At 43.4% G+C, this 25,844-nt stretch overlaps 1 protein-coding gene across 5 annotated transcripts in view; it reads left to right on the top strand.

Annotated features, from left to right (window-relative positions):
- The first annotated feature begins 14,119 nt into the window (after positions 1-14,119).
- The window catches only part of LOC140197388 (CD48 antigen-like), a 30,362-nt gene continuing 18,637 nt past the window's right edge, over positions 14,120-25,844 (top strand). For 2 of the 5 annotated variants that reach the window (XR_011885939.1, XR_011885940.1), the window contains exons 1-2: positions 14,120-14,226; positions 24,121-24,789. Coding sequence is in view for 2 of the 5 variants with exons in the window: in XM_072257349.1 (XP_072113450.1) it covers positions 14,169-14,226; positions 24,484-24,789 (364 nt within the window). In the remaining 3 variants the exon portion in view is untranslated. The remainder of the gene's footprint in view (positions 14,227-24,120; positions 24,790-25,844) is intronic. The other 3 variants (XM_072257349.1, XM_072257351.1, XR_011885941.1) reach the window with 2 other exon arrangements.

Below are 25,844 nucleotides of genomic sequence, written 5' to 3' on the forward strand. Positions count from 1 at the left end.
ATTAGAGGAAGCCAGGAAATCAGAATTGGCAACTGTGGTCAAACGGTTGAATCTTTTTAAGGGGAAGTCGACAATGAGGAGAGCGGAGATGCACAGAGCTATCATAGAGCATTATGTATCTAAAGGTGTGTTTCCCCAAGGGGAGCTGGAGGTGGTATCTATGGGAAAACTTGGTGGAGAGGCAGTGCAGCTGCAGATAGAAAAATTGAGACTCGAGCACGAGCTCATGGTAAAACAGCTGGACTGAGAAGAGAAGCAGTTAGAATGGGAAGAGAGAGAGAAGCAAAGGGAGTTTGAGCTTGAGAAGTTAAGGATGGGACTAGATAGGGGCCAAATGCCGAACCAAGGTGGAGGGTTCAGGGTGACCCAGGAGGTTAGGCTGGTTCCTCCATTTGAGGAGGCCGATGTTGATCAGTACTTTCTCCATTTTGAAAAAGTTGCTGCAAGTCAGGACTGGCTGAGGAATAAGTGGGCTGTTTTGCTTCAGAGCGTACTTAAAGGAAAAGCCCAGCAAGCTTACTCGGCCTTGTCTGCAGAAGATGCCCAGAGGTATGATGTGGTGAAAGAGGCGATGCTCAGGATTTATGAGTTGGTCCCAGAGGCATACCGGCAGAGGTTCTGGAATACAAGGAAGCAGTGGGGCCGCACGTATTCAGAGTTTGCCCGTGAGATGCAGATGTATTGTGAGCGTTGGTGCGCCTTGAAAGGGGTCAATGGGGATTATGACAGATTGCTACAGCTAATACTGATTGAGCAGTTCAAAGGTTGTGTCCCTGAAGGTATGAGACCCTACCTAGATGAGAAAGAGGCAGACACCTTAGCCGCATCTGCTAAGTTAGCGGATGAATACGCATTAACGCACAAAGCGAAGTTTACCCCGAGTAAAGGCTACCAGAAGGGTAGTCAGGACGGCGGAGAGAGTTCGCCAGAAAAGCCAGAAAGTAAGCCAGGGACTAGTGAGAAGGATAAGGAAGACTGGGAGCAGTTTGGTAGGAAGTCTCCTGGGTTCGTATGCTATAATTGTGGGAAAGCCGGTCACTTTGCGTCCAAGTGCTTTGCCCCAAAGAAGGAGACGGGGAAAGGAAAAACGACGGTTCCGACTGGCTGTATTGAGCTGGTAAACAAACCACTAGGGGAGAAGAGGTCTGATAGAGTTCAGAAAGGGTGCGACAAGTTTATTTTGGCCGGATTGGTGTCGGTGAAGGAGGGGTCAAACCCGGTTCCAGTACAGATCTGGAGAGACACTGGAACTTGTCAGTCATTGATCTTAAGGAGTGTTTTAGACTTTAGTTCAGAGACCGAGACTGGGGAGCTCAGTGTGATAAAAGGCATTGGGAAAGGGACTGAAGCAGTACCTTTGCACCAGATACACCTAAAAAGCGACTTGGTCTCCGGACCGGTCACGATCGGGGTGAGTCCCGAACTACCGACGGAAGACGTGGAGGTCTTACTCGGTAATGACCTCGCCGGCGGAGAGGTGTACCCAGCAGTAAGATTGACAAGCCAGCCTGCCAGCATTGAGGCCCCGCCCATGGACTCACAGGTTTATCCCGTTTGTGCAGTGACTCGGCGCATGTCCAGAAAGGCTGCCAAAGCAAATATAGATTTAGCGGAGATGTTTTTACCAGCCTTGTACCAGGAGGGGTTAGAAAGTGAAAAGAAGCAGCGTAGTGAAACGAAAGTTAAGGTAGACTTATCATTAGCAAGGAAGGAATTTATAAAGGCACAGGAGCGAGACGAGGAGCTGATGGTTTTGGCAGCTACAGCTCTCTCCGAAGTAGAATTAAAAAGGAAGCCAGTGGGCTATTATGTTAAGGAGGGAGTACTAAGGAGGAAATGGAGACCAAGTACCATGCCCGCAGATGAGGAATGCGGGGTGGTGCCGAGAATTTATGGGTATGAGATTTTTAACCTGGCCCACAAGATACCCCTCGGTGGACATTTTGGGGTGAGGAAAACAGTCGATAGAATTATGAAAGAGTTTTACTGGCCGCATAGGGGGAAGGATGCTATTGTAGACGTGAGCTAACACAATTACAGGCTATTGATATGATAACAGTTTGCCATGATAGGCGGACAGACCTAGTTGGTGTTATCACGAAAATTAATGAGGCTAGGGTGCCACCTGATAACGGGAAAACCCATTTTGAAAAGATAAGTGTGGTGCCGACCAGATGGGAGAACTCTATTGTTTTGGCCAACTTTGCTGATGAGTTCTCTCACTTAATCCCTGAACAGAGCGAGCCGTTGATAAAGCTAATTAACCGGCACGCACATATATGTCCAGATTTCCCGAGGCGATGCAAAGAGCCGGGACATGGTGTTGTTGTCACATCAGGTCAGCCTAGTGAGCAACACCCCTATAAGATGATTAATTCAGTGACAAAAGGGCTAAAGAACGCAGAAGTGTATATTGGTGATTTAGTGGTCTGGAGTGACACATGGGAGGAGCTGTTTAAAAAGCTGTTTGAAGCCAGCCTGACAGTGAACCTCGCAAAAAGTGAATTCAGCCATGGAAAGATCACTTATTTGGGATTTGTGGTAAGTCAGGGGCAGCTAGCACTGATGCAGGCTAAGGTGCGGGCTATCTCTGAAGTCCCCACCCCGACAGACAAGAGAGCCCTGAGAAGGTTCTTGGGGATGGTGGGGTACTATCAGAAGTTTTGCAAAAACTTTGCAGATATTACCCTCCCTCTTACTAATCTCTTGCCAAAGAATGCTAAGTTTGTGTGGGACGACCCTTGTTATCTTTGTCTGGGACGGAAACCACTGAGAAGTTACACTGATCACAACCCATTAGTGTTTTTGGCCACTATGAAGTTTGCTAAATTGGAGCCTGGTCTTGGAGATGATTATTAAAATAACACATATAAAAGGAACGGAAAATGTGATTGCTGGCTGTCTGTCAAGGTGTTGACAACTTAAGGTTCTCTGTATTAGCCGAATAGCTGACGACCCTGTATATTAGTGTGTATCTAATAATGTATTCATGCCTATAATTTTTACCCCAGTAAAAATCCTTTGAAGGGTAGGGGTGTGACGAAAAACCAAGTTATCAGAAGATTGATACTGATGAGAGAGATAAGGGAGACAATGGAGAAGCGTTCAAAATGTTAATGAGAGAGGAGAGAGAGGTGACGGAAAAGAAACACAATTAAGAGTATTGACAGACCGGTTGCTTTGAACCTGAACTGTTTGAAGTTTGATGGACAGGCGATACCCCAGCAGGGGGATAAAAAGAACCGGTTCGCTAGGGCACGACACACCACGAGATCACGAGATAATGAGACCCTGGAAAAGCAGTGTGCCCCCACAATTTGGTGGGAGTTTGGAGGTCTGGTCGCGGGACCGACCATAGACGCATAGGGTGAAGAGGTACGATCGGCGGGAACCTGATGTGTGTGTCCGCCCTTGCCTGGGTGCTGGGTTCACTGTGGAAGAACGGTCGTATCAGGAACGGAGGGGTCACAGTCGGTGACCACAGAAGACATAAAAAGGGTTCGCCCGAAAGCTAACTGCGAAGAACAAAGGTCTGTTTGAATCAGAATTTGCATATCTCCCTCTCTCTCTCCCCAACGGCACAACAGCGATTACTGTGAACTGTCCTAAGCTGAACTGAACTCTGCGTCACTTGAGACTGATCATTTTACCCCTAGACTGCGATAGAGCTTGTTTGATTCCTATTACCCTAGTTCTGTGTACATGTGTGTTTTATCATTGCTAATCTGTTGCATTCATATCCTTACGATTAGAGTACTGCGTTACTTATTTCTTTAATAAAACTTTCTTAGTTCCAGTAATCCAGACTCCAACTAAGTGGTCCATTTCTGCTGGTTTGGCAACCCAGTTACGGAGTACATAACATACTGAACATGTCAGTTGGAGTTTTGGGAGCAAAATGCCATTGCTTGGTATGTGCAAGCCAAGGCCCAATTTGCACTGTGAGAAATCTCCAGTGAAAACACCAAATATTTCTATGTGGTAGCGTCACTCTGCAGTTCCACGGCTGTGAGAGTGGTGAGTCTACTAGAACACTAGCCTAAACATGATAAATACTGATCACTAAAAACTCACCTTTTACAGACTTTTGGACTGTCAGACTCTCAGCACCCCGAACAGCTGCTCTCCTTGCCCGGCCTCAGCGATTTCACAGCTAATGCTGTCCCTTCCGGGAAATCACTATCCTTGTTTTAGTTTTAAAGAACTCTTCATGCAGCAAACGCCTGGTCGAGTTTGCATAGCCCTCCATAATGCACCCATAATGGACTATGGGGAATTTGCTGATAAGACTGATAGATGACTCTGAGCCAGGCAACAGTGCATCATTCTTCCTCCTCTCTCCACCTCAAATAAGCCCAGTCAGCAAGGCCCCCAACATAAGGATGCCTACGGCTGTGAAACAGATGACATCGGGACTGTGTTTTTAACCACGCTCACTTTGGTACGAATGCCAGACAGTGCCGACTGCATTGCAGCATCAACCGTGCCAGCATGGCAACTGACCAGTAGGTTCAGGCTTACTGAACAGCGGTCGCAGGCCAGCGGTTGGCTGACATTACTTTTGGAGAAGCTGGGGTTTCTCTCCTGTGTGATGTTTCAACCAATCACCCTTGCCCCATAGTGCTCACAAACTGGAGGCTGACTATTTTTGACTCCATCAATGGCCTCTCATATCTGGGCTGGAAGCCCTCACAGAAACTGGTTGCACTAAAGTTTGTGTGGCATGGCCTTAGAAAGGACGTACACGACTGGACTGAAGCCTGTGTGAAGAGGCAGTGGACAGAAATTATTCATCATGTCCAGGCACCATTGGCATATTTTGAGGTCCTGAACTACAGTTTGACCATGTCAATGTGGACCTTGTTGGCCCATTCCCCCCCCCCCACCACCCACCCGTGTGTCCACACACCCGTTTACCATGGTGAACTGACCACCAGGTGGCTAGTGGTTGTCCTTCTAGCATTGATGATGTCTGCAGACGTGGTTCAGCACCCTATCTGATATTTCCTGTGACTGCGGTTTCCAATTCATATCAGATCACCTGGGCCTCGCATCAGGGTGGATCATACCGTGGCGATACAGCTGCAGTCCAATGGCCAATGCGTGTGTTTCACCGTGCCTTAAAGGCTGCTCTGAGGACTTCCTTGATAGATGCGTGCTGCCATGATTGTCCTCCGTGGGTCCTGCTGGGGCTCAGAAGAGCTCCACAAGAGGACCTTCAGTTGTCTACAGCTGAGTTGGTATACAGGTAGCCTCTCATCTGCACCCCATCCTTCTCAATAAATTCAATTTCTTTGTGCCTATTCCTACCTCCCATCATGGTGTGCAGCACTCTGGGGTTCCTGTGTTCCTACACCTCCTCCCTCACTACCATCCAGGCCCTAGCCAGTCCTTCTCGGTGAGGCAACACTTCACCTGTGAGTCTGTTGGGGTCACTTTCTGTGTTTGGTGCTCCTGGTGAGACCCAACATAGATTAGGAGACTGCTTTGTCGAACACCGACACTCCATCAGCCAGAAAAAGTGGGGTCTCCCAGTCGCCACCCATTTTTTTTTCCATTTTAAAACCTTGTTTATTGATTATTATTGAGATCAACAAAAAGAACATTAAAGTAATCAAGTCAACATGTGAATATGTACAATGAGGAATTAAATTACCAAATAACTGATTAATAAAGCCAAACAACATATCAATAATAATAAGAAGAAATAAAGTGTTAAGAATTTTTTTTTGGAAAGAAGAAATAACGAAAAAAAGAACTCCTACTAACTAAAACAAAAAAAATCCCCGCTAACAAAAAAAACTTCTGCTAACAAAAAGAACGAAAAGAGGGAAAAAAACATTGGAAGCACGACCCCGGAGTTATACGCCATACAAGCTTCCATAAAAGAAAAACATTAATCCTAACTCAAATCTATTTAAACAAGAATCAGAAGGAAACCATCTTAATCAACTGAAATCAGATGATATGTCCATCCATGGCCTCCTGCACTGTTGTGATGAGGCCAGACTTGGGTTGGAGTAACAACACCTTGTACTCCGTTTGGGTAGCCTCCAACCTGATGGCGGAAACATCGATTTCTCAAACTTCCAGTCATGCCCCCCAGTCCCCTTTTCCCTCTCATGTCATCTCACCAATCAACTTCCCAACTCTTTATGTTATCCCACCTCCTCCAGGTTTTACCTTTCACCTGGTGGTTCTCACTCTCCTCCTACCCACCTTTTAAATCTACTCCTCAGTTTTTTTTCTCCGTCCAGCTGAGGTGTTTTGGCCTGAAACATCAACTGTAACTTTTTTTCATAGATGTTGCCTGGTCTGCTGAGTTCTTCCAGCATTTTGTGTGTGTGTTGCCTCACCCCACCTCATGTGTTTTTGTCCATCATGATGCACACCAACATCTGCTTAGGCCCATTTCATGGTTTGGAACAGGAAGAAAAGATTTTTGTCATAGATGAGAGGGGAAAGCCTGAATGTGTTTTGTTGGATCGTCTTAAACCAGCCCATCAAGATCTGGAGGATTAACTACCTTGTTCCTGCCATCACAACTTGACGATGAGCATGTCAACACACCTCTGGGCGAGTCAGAGGCTCCTGCTGTTCCTCCACCCATAGAACATAGGACCCGAGCTGGAACGCTTGCTCAAGCTCTGAACAGGCTCACACTGGCAGTTTGTTAATTCTGGGGCTGGGCCTGTGTAGGGTAAAGTAATTGGTGGAAATGTCCAGAATTCAGAATCATTATTGTTGGGTTGGGGTTCACTTTATTTGTAGAATTCTTTGCCACAGGCAGCTGTGGAGGCCAAATCTTTATGTACATTTCAGGCAGAGTTTGATAGATTTTTAACTGCTCAGGGCATGAAAGGATACAGTGAGAAAACAAGAGATTGGGGCTATCAGTCATGATGAAATAGTGGACCAGACTAGACAGGCCAAACGTCCTAATTCAGCTCCTATACCTTATGGCCTGACATGAGAAGGCAATTACACAAAAGACTTTTACTGTGTTTTGTGTTCAGTTTTTTTTTGATATTCTTCTTCCGCTGTCCATCGATTTCGATGTTGACTGAGGCCTGGGCAAATTTGTATGGAAGACCAGCAGTTGCCTATGCTGCAATCTCCCCTCTCCATGCCACCGATGTTGTCCAAGGGAAGGGCACTAGGACCCATACAGCTTGGCACCGGTGTCATCGCAGAGCAGTGTGTTGTTAAGTGCCTTGCTCAAGGATACAACATGACCTTCAGATCATTGGACCGACGCCTTAACCACTTGGCCATGCGCCAACACTTTAAAATCAGTAAATCAGTTACTACAGTTTTTTCTAAACCTTACACTTATGCTGTTTTATTTGTGAAAACCTGCAGAACTACATCTGGAACATTTGTGGTACTGAGGTTCTGCATTGGAGAATTGGATTATGGACTGTGGACTTTTTCAATCTTATGGCTTTTATATGCTATGTTTTTGCCCATTTTTTTCGATAACATGTTTTGTTAGTTTTTTTTGTGCACGAGAGGGGTTGGGTTCGGGACTGATTATCTTGTTGCTGTTTTTTTGTCTTTTGAACCACTTCTATGCTTTCCTTTGTTTTGTGGCTATCTGGAGAAGATGAATCTCAGAGTTGTATACTGCATACATACTTTCATAATAGATGAACCTTTTGATCATTTGTTCTGAAAGTAGTTGTGCTGCTACTAGGAATGAAGCTTGGATACACAAAGGACTGTTGTTTCATTTGCGAATGGGACAGCCATGCTAAAGAATCTCATTATAGAAGCAGGATTGCTACTCCAATAAAGCAGTTGGTTCCAGGGCAGAGAAGTGTGCCACATAAGCTACTTGTTGACCCAACAAAGATATTTTTGCCTCCTCTTCATATGAAACTGGGGCTAATGAAAAATTTTGTGAATGCAATGAACAAGGAATGTGAAAGATTTTGATATTTGAGATATATGTTTCCCAAAATAATGGATGCCAAGATTAAAGAAGTTAATTTTTGTTGGTCCGCAAATCAAATAAGTTATCAATGACAAGTAATTCAAAGAACTTCTTATGGGACTGAAGAAAATCTCACGGAAGGCATTCAAGGATCCTAATTTTTTTCTTGGCAACTGCAAATTACCAAATTTTGTGCAGCTGGTTGACAACATACTTCAAGCAAACAAAACCATAAAGTGCCACATGTCACTAAAGATTCATTTTCTGCATTCCCATTTAGACTACTTCTCTGCAAATTCTGGCTCTGTCGGTGACAAGCATGGTGAAAGGTTTCACCAGGATTTTGATATCATGGAGAAACATTATCAGGGTATCTGGAATCCATCAAGGCCGGCTGATCATTGTTGGACATTTAAGAGAGAAGCATCAGTCACTGAGTACAAACAAAAATCATCAATTACACATTTTTAGTGCAGTTGAACTATAGCAAGGTGTGAGCACCATTACACAATTAAATCCAATATATTCAGTAAAAGTTAATTTCTTGTTTCTTCAAATTCCTACGTGATACAAGGAGGTTGAAACTATATTTGTGTTCAGCTTCAAGCCATCTATCACAAACAAAACAAACTTCTGAGGAAACACCACTTTTAAAAACAGTTCCTGTCTAGTGTTAGTACCCCACCCTGATCGTGGTTTGTAAAGTACATACATGAACAGCTGCAGTCCATCTGGTTAAGATGTTCAAAATGCGGCTCAAGGAGGAATTCCTGGATTTAGAGTAGATGACAAAATATATCCATATATTTTCAGTGACCTATTTATTAGGTACAGGAGTGGAACCCTGTGTAGCCTTTGGTTGCTGTAGCCCATTCACTTCAAAGTTTGACGTGTGTTCAGAGATGTTCTTCCACACACCATTGTTATAATGAGTGGTTATTTGAGTTACTGTCGCCTTCCTGCCGGCTTGAACTGGTCTGGCCATTCCCCTTTGACCTCTCTCATTAACAAGGTTTTCACCCACAGAACTGCTTCTCACTTGATGTTTGTTGTTTTTCATACCATTCTTTGTAAACTCTAGAGACTATTGTGGATGAAAATCCAAGGAGATCTGTTTCTGAGATACTCAAACCACACAATCTGGTACTAACAAGCATTCCATGGCTAAAGATCACATTCCATGGCTAAAGATCACATTTCTTGCCCATTCTGGTGTTTGGTTTGTACAACAACTAAACCTCTTGATCATGTCTGCATGCTTTTATGCATTGGGTTGCTGCACATGATTGGCTGATTAAATATTTGCATTGATAAGCACCGCTAATAAAGTGGCCACTAATTGTATATAAACTATGGCTTGGAGATTTCTGTGTTTCTTTTGCTGTCAGTTCTCAGTGGTGGGGCTTTGGAATATGAATTGAGGTATTTATTGTTACATGCTGAAGGAGAATCTGTTTTTTTTTGGTGAGAATGCTGTAATGGTCCTTTGGAGGTCACCCTGATGTGATTTTCCCGCCGATGTGAGGTCACGTGATGACATGTGCCCCCCCCCCATGACTATACAAGGGTCGACTCAGGTGACGCAGTAGGTTTTCTTTGAGTTTGTAGATTTCCAGGTAGAATGTGTTGTATCTCTGTTTCTGTTGCGTTTGTTTTTGTGACGCAGTTTCATTTTTAAAACGGTTGTACGTTCTGTTGAAAGATTCCATATTACTTGGACTGGAAATTTGTGGCTGGAAGTGCCAATTTACTCAATTCCAACAGTTTTGAAGGGAGAGTGAAGAATTCATCGAAGTGAAGGATCGAGAGAAGTCGGCATCGTTTGGCAGTTTAATAAAGGATCGACCTTATTGAGTCTTCGTTGAAGAGAAGCTGCATTGAGATAACTGTTGCAATAGCGCAATGAGTTCATGCAAAAAGGCTCTCTCTCTAAAAGGAATTTAAGGTCAGTTGATTTAAACTGTTTATTTTCGGCATCGGGAATCCTGTGGACAGAACCGGCAGTAAAGGTGCGTCGGTGAAGAAATCTTTCTCCAGAGAAATCTCTCCCAATTGAATGTGTAAAACTGTTAGACTTCCGAAGTTATCACTTTAAGAACTGTATCTGACTGTACTGTTTCTGCATTTAACTCTTTAAGAACCAGAGCCGAGTGGAGTTGATAAACGGCTGCGTACCTGTTTAACCTCCGGTTAAAGTTTTCCTTTGTTTTTTTTTCCCTTATCGTTTATATGTGTTTAATAATTGTTCGGTTGTTTTTATATAAAACCTGTCTCGGTTAATATTCGTTGTTGCCGGTTACGTAACATTATGTACTGATACCCAGCTTCTGACCTCTTATTGAATCATTTATAACAAAACTTGACATTCTGCGAGCTAAGTTAAGCAGGAAAATCCTGAATTCAGCATTTGGCTGTTGTGTTAATGTTTTCAGAATCCACTTGTTACCGCAGCCTGGGTCTGAAGCTCCCATTCACTAGATTGTTCTCTAGTTCCTGTGCTCCCTGTACCAAAACAAAGCTCTGGTTGCCATCGCGAGGAATTCTGCAGATGTTGGAATTTCGAGCAACACTCATCAAAGTTGCTGGTGAACGCAGCAGGCCAGGCAGCATCTCTAGAAAGAGGTACAGTCGACGTTTCCGGCTGAGACTCTTCGTCAGGACTAACTGAAGGAAGAGCCAGTAAGAGACTTGAAAGATGGAGGGGGAGTTCCGAAATGATAGGAGAAGACAGGAGGGGGCGGGATGGAGCCAAGAGCTGGACAGGTGATTGGCAAAAGAGATATGAGAGGATCATGGGACAGGAGGCCCAGGGAGAAGGAAAAGGGGGAGGGGGGGAACCCCCAGAGGATGGGCAAGGGGTATAGTGAGAGAGACAGAGGGAGAAAAAGGAGAGAGAGAGAAAGAATGTGTGTATATAAATAAATAATGGATGGGGTACGAGGGGGAGGTCGGGCATTAGCGGAAGTTAATGTTCATGCCATCAGGTTGGAGGCTACTCAAACGGAATATAATGTGTTGTTCCTCCAACCTGAGTTGGCTTCATCTTTACAGTAGAGGAAGCTGTGGATAGACATGTCAGAATAGGAATGGGATGTGGAATTAAAATGTGTGGCCACTGGGAGATCCTGCTTTCTCTGGCAGACAGAGCGTAGGTGTTCAGCAAAACGATCTCCCAGTCTGCATCGGGTCTTGCCAATATATAGAAGGCCACATCATCGGGAGCACCGGACGCAGTATATCACCCCAGCCGACTCACAGGTGAAGTGTCGCCTCACTTGGAAGGACTGTCTGGGGCCCTGAATGGTGGTAAGGGAGGAAGTGTAAGGGCATGTGTAGCATTTGTTCCGCTTACAAGGATAAGTGCCAGGAGGGAGAGCAGTGGGGAGGGATGGAGGGGACGAATGGACAAGGGAGTCGCGTAGGGAGCGATCCCTGTGGAAAGCGGGGGGGGGAGGGGAAGATGTGCTTAGTGGTGGGATCCTGTTGGAGGTGGCAGAAGTTACGGAGAATAATATGTTGGACCCAGAGGCTGGTAGGGTGGTAGGTGAGGACCAGGGGAACCCTATTCCTAGTGGGGTGGCAGGAGGATGGGGTGAGAGCAGATGTGCATGAAATGGGGGAGATGCGTTTGAGAGCAGAGTTGATGGTGGAGGAAGGGAAGCCCCTTTCTTTAAAAAAGGAGGACATCTCCTTCGTCCTGGAATGAAAAGCCTCATCCTGAGAGCAGATGTGGCAGAGATGGAGGAACTGCAAGAAGGGGATAACATTTTTGCAAGAGACAAGGTGAGAAGAGCCATAGTCCAGATAGCTGTGAGATTCAGTAGACTTATAGTAGACATCAGTAGATAAGCTGCCTCCAGAGATAGGTTGCCATAGAACTTCTAACATACTGGAGCCCTGATTTGTGTTCCACTTATTGGACCCCGAGTTTCCCTGCTGCTTCTAACATTATCAGGGCCCTAGGTTCCATGCTGAAATTCGACTCACCGGAGCCCCCAGTTCCTACGCTCTAACTACAGTCACCAGAGCTCCAGTGCAATCTTACTGGAAAAAAATAAACATCAAGCTCTGTAACATTGAACATAAAGCTGATTTTTAGTAAGACCAGAAAATCTGCCAGTTGACCATCCACGACCTGAGTGTGCTGGATTAGCAGAGTTTAACTGCAGATGGCTGGCCCCTTTGAGATTGTAATCAATGGATGATTCTGCAGGACGTTGGGAGTAGGGAATTTGGTAATGTCATCCCATTGAACATCAAGAGTAGGTTGCTGCAGTCTCTGACTGGAGATGATACTTGCTTGAAGTGCTTATCACCCATTCCTGAATGCAATCATTTCCTGAGGAATTTTGAATGGAATGAAACATTCATTAATATCTCAACTGCTGACATTTTGCGGCTGAAAATGGTTGAGCCGAGGAACTCCTGCAGTGACCTCCAGGGCAGGGAAAATTGGGTTCCACCAACCACAATATCCAGCTTTCTGTGGCAATAATTGGAACATTTTCCCCTATCACCACACTTACTTGAAGTGCTAACTGGGTGTCAAGTGCAGACACGCGTGTTTCAGCACTGGATTTTAGCTTCTGGATTCATGTTTGGACCAAGGCTGCAGTCAAGTTTGGAGCCAATTAGCCTGGGAGAAATTCAACCTGAGCTTTGGTGAGCTCAAGGCTCAGTCCATTCTAATTGAAACATTTGTGGGAAAATAACTTGTTTCAATTTGAATAGATTACTACTGTTCATAGAGTCACGCAGTATGGAAACAGGTTCTTTGGCCCAAATTCTCCATGCTAGCCAACATACTCATCCAAACTAGTCATTTGCTGAAGTTTGGCCTGGGGCATTCTGAAACTTTCCTGTCCACATACCCAAGCAACTATCTTTCAAATGTTGTTATTATACTGTATCTGCCTCAACCACTTCCCCTGACAATTCAATTCACATATGTACCACCCGCTATTGAAAAATAATATAGTTGCCTCTCAATTCCAAGTACATCTTTCCCCTTTCAACTTCAAACTAAGCCTTCATGTTCGGGGATTCTCAATTATAGGAGAAATATATTCATCCTATCAATGTCCACCATTATGTTTTGCACCTCTGTAAGATCGCCTCTCATTCTCTTACGAAGGAAAATAATTACAGCCTGTCCAGCCGCTTCGCTATAACTCAGTCCCTTGAGTCCTGGCAGCATCATTGGAAATATTTTTGGCACTCTTGCTGATTGAATAATACTATTCTGTAGCAAGATGACCCAAAGCTGAACACAATACTCTAACTGCTGCCTCATCAGTCTCTCGTGCATCATAACTGGCCAACTTCACAGTTAACGCCCTGACTCATGAAGTCTGCTGTGCCAAAAGTCTTCTTCACCACTCTACCTATGATTCTACTTGTATGGAATCATGGACTTGAACTTCACAGTTCCTCTGTTCAACAACACTCCCTTCACTGTGAGAGTTCTATCTTGAATTGACTTTCTAAAATGTAATACCTGCGAGTTATCTGAATTAAACTCCATTTCCCATTTGTCAGCCATTTACTCAGTTGATCAAGATCTCGCTAATTTTTGATATCCAAATTCCTCCAGCCCACAGAGAGTTACCGATGTGCACTGGCACTATCTAACTCCTGGACAGCGAAACCAGAAATCCATGAGCTGGTAGTCATCGGAGGATCAGAGTTGGAGACAGTCAGTAACTTTAAATTACTGGGTGGCAGTCCCAGTAATGAAAGTTAAAGTTCAAAGTAACAAATCCATATCTGAAGATATAAGTTTTTGGTTGTGTTTACACAGTTCGGGCATATTTCAACAACCTTTATTATTATTTGCTTAGGTAAATGGTACTGGCTCGCACCTGTCAGTTTAGTCTTTGTTTACACAGCTGCATACTGTAATTTCAGTTGTTAATGGTGAAAAGCTTACAATTAAATAATTAACTTTCGTAAGGCAGGCACTGCGGACCCCGACTTGCATATTTTACTCAATATCGCCTGTGAGAATTACGCCCCCAAAGCGGAAATCGACGGGGGGGGGGGGGTGGCGTTGGTTGAGGTGCGGATTGGAAATAAAACATAGTAGAGAACAAAGAAGCAGACAGAGGCAACAAATAAACATGCATATCCGCACTCCTAATCCCTCCCACTCTTACCCACGCCCACCTTGCAGCGTAAAATCGAGATGAGTTTTCCGGTATTGCCGATGTCTATCTTTGTTTGGTAATTCGGCATGTTGTTCTGCTCTCATTTCCTCTCGCTCTTTCTGTTGCCGTCGCTGGGAGTTTCAGGTAAAATTCTAGCCACCACGGGACGGTGGAAAAAGTATTCTCATCTTAGCACCTACTGACAAATTTGTCCAAGTGTAAGCGCTCTGTTATTAGTTCGTGATTGCGATGTTCGGGTGGGGCCGTGGTCGTCAATCCGGTCCAGAATTCCTACTGGCCAGCGCTATTTATTCTTATTTTTAAATTCGTTCATAGGATTATGGTGGGATGTTCAAATTCATTTATTGTTACATTTTAGCTGGGGTTATAAAGTTATGCGCTTGTAAGTCACCCGAACTGTAACAGGGGCGTGCAATGGTCACCTCCCCGTCTGTATGTGACTGAGTGGGTTCTCTCCTCGGGTCTTAGCGCCCGCTTGGTTTTGATTTTGCTTATCGCAATACATTATAGCAGCACTGGAGCGGCGTTACGGCGAGGGTCTATTAGAGTAAGCAATGTGACTGGGTCATAGTTCCCTATCTGTTTTTTGTAGATGTTATAATAAAATAGCTGTTAGTTAAATGAGTTCTTCTCGTCTGTCATCATGGGCTGAATGCCCACCACAGTACCAGCGGTGATTGATAAGTTCGTGGCCTAAGATAGACGGGAGTCAATTTTACAAAACCTAGCACGTTTACTTTTTAACATAGACCCCCCTTACATTTACGCAATTAGTCCAGCGGTCATGGAGCATACGGCTCTCGAACCTCCAGAAAGTGTCCACAGCAAGGGTGATTGATAGGTTCGTGGCCTAAGGTAGAAGGAGAGGAGTGAAACAGCTCTCATTACGTGCACATGCAGCTCAACTCTTTGAGTGATTATGCAGAAAGTTTGAAGTTAATACATCATCTCCTTCTACCTTAGGCCACGAACATATCAATCACCCTGAGGAGTTATTAACTGATGAGGTATTTACTTCAAACTTTCTGCATAATCACTTGAAGAGTTAAACCACGTGCATGTAAATGTAGGAGGGGACTATGTTGAAAAATAAATGTGCTAGGTTTTCTAAAATTGACTCCTTTAGGCCACGAACTTATCAATCACCCCTCGTATATTTCAATGCACGTCATCAGATCTGTTAGTATTTCATGCTTTGAAGCCATACGATGCACACACCATCTACACTGGTGGGTTTAGATCAGTTTTATGCAGAGAGTGCCCTGGAAGTTTACATTGGGAGTTCGGTCTGTATTCCCAATGTGGATATAATGCTCTCAAATCTATCTGAAATGCTGCTTATGTTATGCACCTCAGAGTTCCCATTAGTTTAGCTGATGTTATACTTTTTCAATAAGGCTTTGAGAAATCCTCTGATTCTATCCTTTGTACAGCTCGCAATCTCAAACCATGACAGAGCTCTCTGCCATTACCTTTTGCCTACTTAACACCTTGCCCTCAAACTTTTCCCTCCCCTGCTTACAATCTCCAGTACGCACCATCTCCATAGTTCCTTACAACATAGAACAAGGCCATTTAGCCCATCATCTATGCCAGCTCACAGAGGAATCCCATTCCCCACCACATTTCCTATTAGCATTTCTGTCTATATTACCATCCAAACTGCACTGCAGACTATTTACACTCTTCACTAACCTACCAGCCTCATGTTGTTGGGATGTTGGAGGAAACCAGAGTACCCAGAGACAATCCACATTGTCACAGGGTGAATGTGCAAACTTGAGATAATGCCAGAGGTCAGGATTCAAGCTAGATTACTGGAGCTGTGAGACTGAGTGCCAATGTGCTGCATCCTGAGTATCCTATAGTACATCCACCAGCATTCCACCTCTTCCAGCACACCCCTACCCATTGTCAGAGACTCAGCGTACAATTGTGTTGAATATGGATCTCAAATACTCCAAATGTACTCTCTTTATGAAGATCAGAAGTTACCTGAACCCCACTAAAGGAGACGTATAAAGACATTGGTTAAGGAGTGTGATGAAACCCAGAGTCAAGACAAATGAAGTTCATTGTCATTTCCACAAGTGTGGTGATGTACTGATGTGATGGAAGACTTGCTTGCATCAACATTATGGACATGTAGATTCCGAGATCACACTACTGAAAGTACACCAGACAGTGAAGAGATAAAGATGTTGGTGGAAAACAAATCTATAAATCTATGGTTGTGCAAGATATTCCTTTGCTGAGGTTGTTCAGATTGGTTTAAGGACTTGATGGTTGTAGGAAAGTAGCTCTTCCTGTGGAATTTCAGACTTCTGAACCTCTCGTCTGAAGATAGGAATGGGACCCTTGGGGTGGGGTCCTTGATGGTAGCCTTGAATTATCCAATTACACAATTAATTTGCATTTTGAGATCCATGAACTCCCACCACAGCCTAGAACATAGAGCATTATTAAAAAAGGACACAGGTTGCAGATAAAAGGCAGTTTTTTTCCAACTGCTTTCATGTTGGACCAGCTGGCTGTCTTATTAAATTGACAAGGAGCTCTACTATTTGCATAATATTTTACTGCTCAATTTGCATATGTAAGCTTGAAATTAATTGGGCGCGCACTTACTGCAGCTCCTGATGCCAGTCACACACCTGGATCACATTCCTGATAACACTTACTCACATTCCCATAGCACTCCTAATAACTGGTTCTGGATAAACATATACCCACATTCCCATTACAATCTTAGAAACCCATCCTTCCTGTGCTCTGGATTGTAGCTCCAATTTCATACCTGATCTCAGCTCCATCTTCCCATCCTTCTACAGTATACTGAGGCTGTGCCCTCTTAAGGCTTCCCCACTATTGGAAATATGTTCACAACATTGAATCTGTCTAGTCTTTTAAATATTCAATGCATTTCAATGCACCTTCTCCCCCCCCCCACCCCCCGCATTCTTCTGCACTCCACAAACCCAGAGCTGTCAAACACTCCTCAAATGCTAACCCTTTTCATTCCTGAGGTCATTCTTGTTAACCTCCTTTGGTGCCTCTCCAAGACCAGCATATCCTTTCTTAGATAAAGAGCCCAAAACTGTTCACCATATTCCATGTTTTGTCTAACCAATCTGTTATTAATTCTCAGTATTATTTCCTTATGTTTATATTCTAGTCCTCTCAATATGTACGCTAATGTTGCATTTATCTTGCTTACTACTGACTGAACCTGCAAGTTAATTTTGAGGGTATCCTCCACTAGGTTTGCACATTTCATTTCTGAATTTGATCCCTGTTTAGAAAATCATCTACATCTTTATTCTTTCTACCAAAGTGTGTAACTATACACTTCCCTGCACTGTATTCGACCTGCCACTTCCTTGTTCAGTGTCCTAATCTGTCAGTCCTTTTGCAGACTCCCTACATCCTCAGCTGCACGTTTAACCACGTCTGCATGTTTTTACACATTGAGTTGCTGTCCCATGTTTGACTGATCAGATATTTTCATTACCAAGCAGGTTTACCGGATAAAGTGGCTAAGACAAAGGTATAGAGTTACAAAAAAGGAAAGAATGAACCTTGTGAAGATAAGAGCCATGTGGAAAAAGGCAGCAGAAGTAATGAAATTTTGAGTTCTATTTTGATTCTCGGACACAGAATCAGCACAGTCATTTGTCAGAATCAAGTTTATTAAAACATAAAATTTGTTGTTTCACAACAAAGTCATAACACTTCTATAAATTACAAAATAAATAAAAAGTGCAAAAATAATGTAAAAATAAGACTGTGTTCATGAACTGTTTCTAAATATGTTGGTGGAGGGAAGAAGCTGTAACTAAATCATTGAGTGTGGGTCTTCAGCATGAAGAGGGCATGCCCCGAATGTTGTGGGCGCTTGGTGATCAATACCCAAAGGGGTCCAATATCCTCTCGGGCAGGTATAATAGAGCTGTTAGGGAGGGTTTACTCTGATTTGGCATGGGAATGGGAGTGATAGGGCTGAAGAAGAAAAACAGAAATAAATCAAAGATGGCGTGCAACAGAGATGATAGAAAGGACAGGCAGGAGATGAGGCATAATCACAGCCAGTGGAATGAGTTACAGGGAAATAGAGGCATGTTGCAGTTAAAACAGTAAGCGACAAATACTGGACTGAAAGTATTATATTTGAATGCACGCAGCATAAGAAAGAAAATAGATGATCTTGAATTTCAGCTACAGATTGGCAAGTATGACGTTGTGGCCATCTCTGAAACTTGGCTAAAGGATGGCTGCCATTGGGAGCTGAATGTCTGAGGATATACGGTGTTTTGGAAAGATAGGTTAGTCGACAGAGGAGGTGATGTGGCCCTGTGTATAAGAAATAATATTAAATCATTAGAAAGGGATGACATAGGATCGGAAGGTGTAGAGACTCTATGGATTGAGTTAAGAAATGACAAGGTTAAAATGACCCTAATGGCAGTCGTACACAGGCCTCCAGACAGCAGCTGGGATGTAGATTACAAATTACAGCAGGAGACAGAAAAGGCGTGTCAGAAGAGCAATGTCATGATGATCGTTGGGGATTTTAACATGAAAGTGGATTGGGAAAACCAGGCCTGTATTGGACCTCAAGAGAGAGGATTTATAGAATGTCTAAGGGATGGCTTTTAGAACAGCTTGTTTTTGAGCCCATTAGGGGATCAGCAGTGCTGGACTCGATGTTGTGCAATAATCTGCACATGATTAGAGAGTTTAAGGTTAAGGAATCCTTAGGGAACAGTGCTCAGAATATGATCGAGTTTACTTTGAAATTTGAGAAGGTGAAACTAAATTCTAATGTCATCATTTCAGTGGAATAAAGGAAATTACAATGGCATGAGAGCAACTGGACAAAGTTCACTGGAAAGGGACGCTAGCAGGAAGGACAGCAGAGCAGCATTGACTGGAGTTTCTGTGAAAAGTGAGGGAAGTGCAAGACAGATATATTCCAAATAAGAAGAAATTTCAAATGGAAGGACACTACGGTGGCTGACGTGAAATCAGAGCCAAAGTAAAAGCAAAAGAGAGTGCATACAAGGAAGCCAAAGCTAGTGGGAAGATAGAAGATTGGGAAGCTTTTAATAACTTGCTGAAGGAAGCTAAGAAGGTCATATAGGAAGGAAAAGATGAATTATGAAAGGAAGATGGCAACTAATATCAAAGAAGATACTAAAAGCTTTTTTTATGTATATAAAGGTTAAAAGAGATTGGACGGTTAGATATAGGACCAATAGAAAATGATGCTGGAGATATTGTAATGAGATGTGCAGAGATGGCAGAGAACTGAATGCGTATTTTGCATCAGTCTTCACAGTGGAAAACATCTACAGTATACCGGACATTCAGGAATGTCAGGGAAGTGAAGTATGTGCAGCAAAAATTATGACTGAGAAGGTTCTCAGGAAGCTTAATGGTCTGAGGGTGAATAAATCTCGTGGACCTGATGGAATGCACGCTCAGGTTCTGAAGGAAGTAGCTGGAGAGATTGCGGAAGCATTAGCAATGATCTTTCAAGAATTGATAGATTCTGGCATTGTACCGGATAAATAGAAAATTGCAAATGTTACTCTGCTATTTAAGATGGGTGGGAGGCAGCAGAAAGGAAACTATAGACCTGTTAGCTTGACATCAGTGGTTGGGAAGTTGTTGGAATCAATTGTTAGGGGCGAGATCATGGAGTACCTGGAGGCACATGTCAAGATAGGCCAAAGCCAGCATGGTTTCCTGAAAGGAAGATCCTGCCTGACAAACCTACTGCAATGTTTTGAGGAAATTACAAGCAGGGCAGACAAAGGAGGTGCAGTAGACGTGGTGTACCTGGATTTTCAGAGGGCTTTTAAAAAGGTGCCGCACAAGAAGCTGCTTAGCAAGATAAGAGCCGATGGAATTACAGGGAAGTTACTAGCATTGGTTGACTGGCAGAAAACAGAGTGGGAATAAAGGGATCCTATTCTGGCTGGCTGCCAGTTACCAGTTAAGTTCCACAGGGGGGACCGCTACTTTTTATGATGTATGTCAATGATTTGGAATTAAATGGATTAATGGATTTGTGGCTAAATATGCCAATGATACAAAGATAGGCGGAGGAGCAGGTAGTGTTAAGGAAACAGAAAGCCTGCAGAGAGACTTAGATAGTTTAGGGGAATGGGCAAAGAAATGGCAAATAAAATATAGTATTGCAATGTGTATGGTCATGCACTTTGGTGGAAAAAATAAATGGCCAGATGATTATTGAGATGGGGAGAGAATTCAAACTGCAGAGATGCAAAGGGACTTGGGAGTCCTTGTGCAAAATACCCTAAAGGTTAACCTCCAGGTTGAGTTGGTAGTGAAGAAGGCAAATGCAAAGTTGTCATTCATTTCTAGAGCTATAGAATATAAGAGCAGGAATGTGATGTTGAGGCTCTATAAGGTATTCTTGAGACCATAGTTGGAATATTGTGTGCAGTTTTGGACTCCTTTTTTAGAAAGGATATACTGACATTGGAGAGGGTTCAGAGAAGATTCACCAGAATGATTCCAGGAATGAAGGGGTTACGATATGAGGAACGTCTGACAGCTCTTGGGCTGTATTCCCTGGAGTTCAGGAGAATGAGTGGGGATCTCATAGAAGCGTTCTGAATGTTAAAAGGCCTGAACAGATTAGATATGGCAAAGTTATTTCCCTTGGTAGGGGAGTCTAGGACAAGAGGCCACAACTTCAAGATTGAAGGATGTCCATTTAGAACAGAAAGGCAGAGAAATTACTTCAGTCAGAGGGTGGTAAATCTGTGGAATTTATTCCCATGAGCAGCTGTGGAGGCCAAGGCATTGGATGCATTTAAGGCAGAGATGCAGTTAGGTTCTTGATTAGCCAGGATACCAAATGGTATGGGGAGAAGGCAGGGGAGTGGGATGACCGGAAGAATTGGATCAGCCCATGATTGAATGGCGGAGCAGACTCGATTGGCTGAATGGCCTACTTCTGCTCCTATATCTTATGGTCTTATGATGGATGTCACCTTTTTAAGTTATTGTCTTTTGAAGTGATCCTTGATTGCGAGGGTTGTGTATACAGTGGAGCTGGCTGAGTTTGCAACCTTCTGCAGCCTCTTGCAATCCTGTGCATTCGAGCCTCCATATTAGGCAGTGATGAAACCACTGAGAATTTTCTTCACTATCTATCTAGAGAAATTTGCAAGAGTCTTTGGTGACATCATAATTCTTCTCAAACTCTGAAAGGAGTAGAGCTGCTGGTGTGCCACTTTCATGACTGCATCAGTGTATTGGGCTAGTTCCTCCGAGATGTTGATACCAGGATCTTGAAGCAGCTCACTCTTTCCACCACTGATCCTGAGGACTGGTGTGTGTTGTTCTGTCTTATCCCTTCTGGTCCACAATCAATTTTTTTTATCTTCCTGACAGCGATTACAGTTTGTTGTTGCAACAGCACTCTGCTGGCTGATGTCTCACTCCTCTATCCTCCTCATTGCCAACAATATTGGTGTCATCTGTGAATTTATAGATGCTACATGAACAGCTTTTAGCCATATAGTCAGAGTGCAGAGAGAGTACTCAGCACACATATGTGATATTACTACAATAAAAGTGGTTAATGATTAAAAATAGCATACATAAGAAGACAAGTGCATTTGTAGCTGTTGAACTTCTCTTTTGTTGTGTATACATTACAATATTTATTGGCACAGCTGTAAAGGCAATTTACCATATTTTGATAACATTAAGGACTGGTTGTGACAATAACAAAACTATAACCGTCCAGGTTGCATACCCTAAGCGGGTAAGTTTAACCAATAATCAGGAGCAGACCACTCACTAATAAGAGGATGGCTGTAGTTTATATCATTCCAGCATATCTCTCTGATCATGATTTCTATCTGATGAAGGCTCATTGATCTAAACTACAAACACTTCTCCGTAAATGCTGCCTAATCTGTTCTGTGTTTAAAGCAATTATGAGTCATCCAAGCAGAAAAATCCTGAGATTCATTTTCTTGTGGGCATACATAAGAAATCCCTAATAGAATAATAACCTTAATAGAACCAGTGAAAAACCAGATCAACTGGATGTTCAACCGGTGTACAAAAGTCAGCAAACTGTGCAAATACAAAAAGAAAGAATAATAACAATAATAAATAAGCAATAAATATTGAGAACGTGAGATGAAGAGTCATTGGAAGTGTCTTTAGGATTGGGAACATTTCAGTGATTAGCCAAGTGAAGTTATCCACTTTGGTTGAAGAGCCTGATGGGGGTTGAGGGGTAATAACTGTTCCTGGACATGGGGGTGTGAGTCCTGAGGCTCCTGTACCTCTTTCCAGATGGCAACAGTGAGAAGACAGCCTGACCTAGGTGGTGAGGGCCCTTAATGATGGATGCTGCTTTCCTCTGACAACACTCCATGTAGGTGTGCTCAATGGTGGGGAAGCTTTTCCTGTAATGATCTGGGCCGTAACCACTACTTTCTGTGGGATTTTCCATTCAAGCACTTTGATGTTTCCATGCCAGGCTGTGATGTAGCTTGTGAATATACTTTCCACTACACATCTGTGGAATTCTATCAACTTTTGGATGCCATCCCAAATCTTCGCAAACTCCTAAGGAAGTAGAGCTGCTGCTGCGCTTTTTTCAAAATTGCACGTTCGTGCGAGGCCCAGGATAGGTCCTCTGAAATGAAAACACCGAAGGATTTAACATTGCAGACCCTCTCCACTTCTGATCCTTTGAGGACTGGCTCATGGACCTCTGGTTTTCTCCTCCAGAAGTCAATAACCAGTTCCTTGGTCTCACTGGAATTGATTAAGAGGTTGTTATTGTGGAACCGCTCAGCCAGATTTTCCATCTCCCTCTATGATTGAACACCATCTTTGTTTCTAATGACAGTGGTGTCATCAGCAACCTTAAATATGGCATTGTAGCTGTGCTCAGCCACACAGTCTTGAGCAGGGGGCTAAACACGCTGTCTTGTGGTGTACCTGTGCTGATGGAGTTTGTCGAGGAGATGTTGTTGCCAATCTGAATAGAATGGGGTCTGCAAGTGAGGAAATTGAGGATCCAATTGCACAATGAGGTATTTTGACCAAGGTCTTAAGGGTTATTGATTCGTTTTGAGGGGATGATAGTATTGAATGCCAAGCTGTAGTGAATAAAGAACATCCTGATGTAGACATCTTTGCTGTCCAGTTGTTCCAGGGTTGAGTGAAGAGTCAATGAGATGACATTTTTTGTGAACCTGTAGTGCCAGTAGGAAAATTGGAGTGGCTACAAGTCACCTCTCAGGGAGGAGCTGTTGTGTTTCATCACCAACCTCTTAAAACACTTCATCACTGTGGATGTAAGTGCTATTGGATGCTGGTCATCCAGGCAGGTCCCCGTTCTTCTCAGACACCGGTATAAGTGAAACCTGCTTGAAGAAGATGGACTGCCAACGTGAGAGGTTGAAGATCTGAGTGCACACTCCAGCACAGATATTTAGTACTTGGCCAGGTACCCCGTCTGGGTTGGATGTATTTCATGGGTTCACCTTCCTGAAGGATACACACACACGTCGGCCTCAGGGACTGAAATCACAGGATCATCGGGGCAGCATAAGTTACCAATGGTTCTTCTATGTCTATTATCTGCTGAAGGATTCTGTGAATGACCAGCCCTGGCCCAGCATCTCCCCAGATGATATGGTACACAGATATTGTTTTTGTCGATTCTCAAAAAAGTGGATGCTGTGCTCTGTAATGAGTGAATGGGAGTGAGACGTGTCTCAGATTCCTACTTCAAGAATGTAGGAATGGATTTACTACTGAGGTTAAAATGTAGAAAAAAGGCTTTCAATAGTAAACATTTTTTTCTGAAAACCCTAGATGGTTGCATTTAGAGTCATATTGGCATTCAGTAATGTAACGCCCGAGTAACTTAATTGGCTGCAGTTTGGAGCTTCACATAATATAAAGAAAGGCTGTTTTTAAATATGATGATCTTCCCTTTGACCTTTTCAGGAACCTTGGAGAGGCCAGGTGATGGTTGCTGTGTTTAAGAGGAATTTAAAAAGGTGCATGAAAATGAAGGGAATCAAACATGCAGGCAGATGGGATTTGTTTCATTTGTCATCGTGGGCCGAAGGGCCTGTTCCTGGCTCTACTGTTCTGCGACGTGGATGAACCCATTAACTTTGTTGACACGACTGATGGAAATTCTGGTTCCACATGGCCAAGTTCCAAAACTCCAGGATGGCATTCTATAAATGTCTGTTGATATAATATATTGTGATTTGTGATTGTACTTCAGTTATGCTGCTGAATATTCACAATTTTACCGCGAGAGTTCAAAGAATGTTTTTCCTTATTTTTAATCCAAATTAGAGAACTGGAAAGTAGTAAATGGGACCATTGGTTCATCGGTTTTTCTTGATCCTGAACACCAAGGTGATCTCAGCAGGAGTGAAATTTTATGGACCTTCACCGGCAGCAACAAAAGCCTTGTTACTATTTTGGATCACGTTCCAGATGAACCTGTGGAGAAACCATATGAACAATTCAGATCCCGTTTACAGTTTAATGCTTCTACTGGCTGTCTGCTGGTATACAGGATAAAACCTGAGGATCAAGGTGTTTATAATTTTGTTGTAGATGAGAGAAGAACAACTACAATAGAATTGCTTCTCTTTTGTAAGTATTCACTTGTTTGTGTATCTTGAAAATGCTGATGCTGTTGAATTATTTACTCATTTGCTCAAGGGCTGTACACACAGGATTTGTGATTATTGATGCCATTGTAAATTAAATTAGTTTCTTCACCCAGAAGACGAACATTAGTAAAATAAATGTAGCTGTTCAGCCAGCTTCTGTTGTATTTGCATATATATTCACTCTCCCTCTGAGGAGTTGCTATGAAATTGTGATCTACCATATATTTCTGTCCTGGTGAGATGAACCCAGACAAAAGTAAATCTGCAGTTGCTGTAAATCCAAGCAACACACACAAAATACTGGAGGAACTCAGCAGGCTAGGCAGCATCTATGGAAAAAGACAATCGATGTTTCGGGCCAAAACTCTTTCTCAGGACTGGAGGGGAAAAATGCTGAGTAGATTTGAAAAGTTGGCAAGGGGAGAGAGAAACACAAGGCGACAGGTGAAACCTGGAGGGGCAGGGATGAAGTAAAGGGCTGGAAAGGTGATGCTGAAAGAGACAGAAGGCCATGGAAGAAAGGAAAAGGGGGAAGGAGCACCAAAGGGAGGCAATGGGCTGTCAAGGAGATGAGTGAGAGAAGGGAAGAGGGATGGGAAATGGAGGGGGGGGGGTGCATTGCCAGAAGTTTGAGGAATGAATGTTCGTGCCATCAGGTTGGAGACTACCTAAAAGTAATATAAGGTGCTGTTCCTCCAACCTAAGTGTGGCCTCATCACAACATTAGTTGCAGGCCACAGCTTCAATTTAGTGCAGATGAGTAAACCCCAATGAGTACCAGTCAAGAAGATAGAACAACATCTATACTTTCTGAGGAGATTGAGGTGTGCAAGGCTCCCTGTCCCCATCCTAAGAACTTTGTATAGGAGTACCATCTAGTGTCCTGTCCGGCTGCATCATTTTATGGTACGGAAGCTGCAAGGCATCAGACTGCAAGACCCTACTGAGGATAGGAAAAAACCACTGAGAGGGTCATTGCAGACTCCCTCTCCCCGATTTGTGACCTTTACTGACAGCGTTGTACACTGGGTACAA

This window comes from Mobula birostris, chromosome 5 (assembly GCF_030028105.1).
Source record: "Mobula birostris isolate sMobBir1 chromosome 5, sMobBir1.hap1, whole genome shotgun sequence".
Taxonomy (NCBI): Eukaryota; Metazoa; Chordata; class Chondrichthyes; order Myliobatiformes; family Myliobatidae; genus Mobula; species Mobula birostris.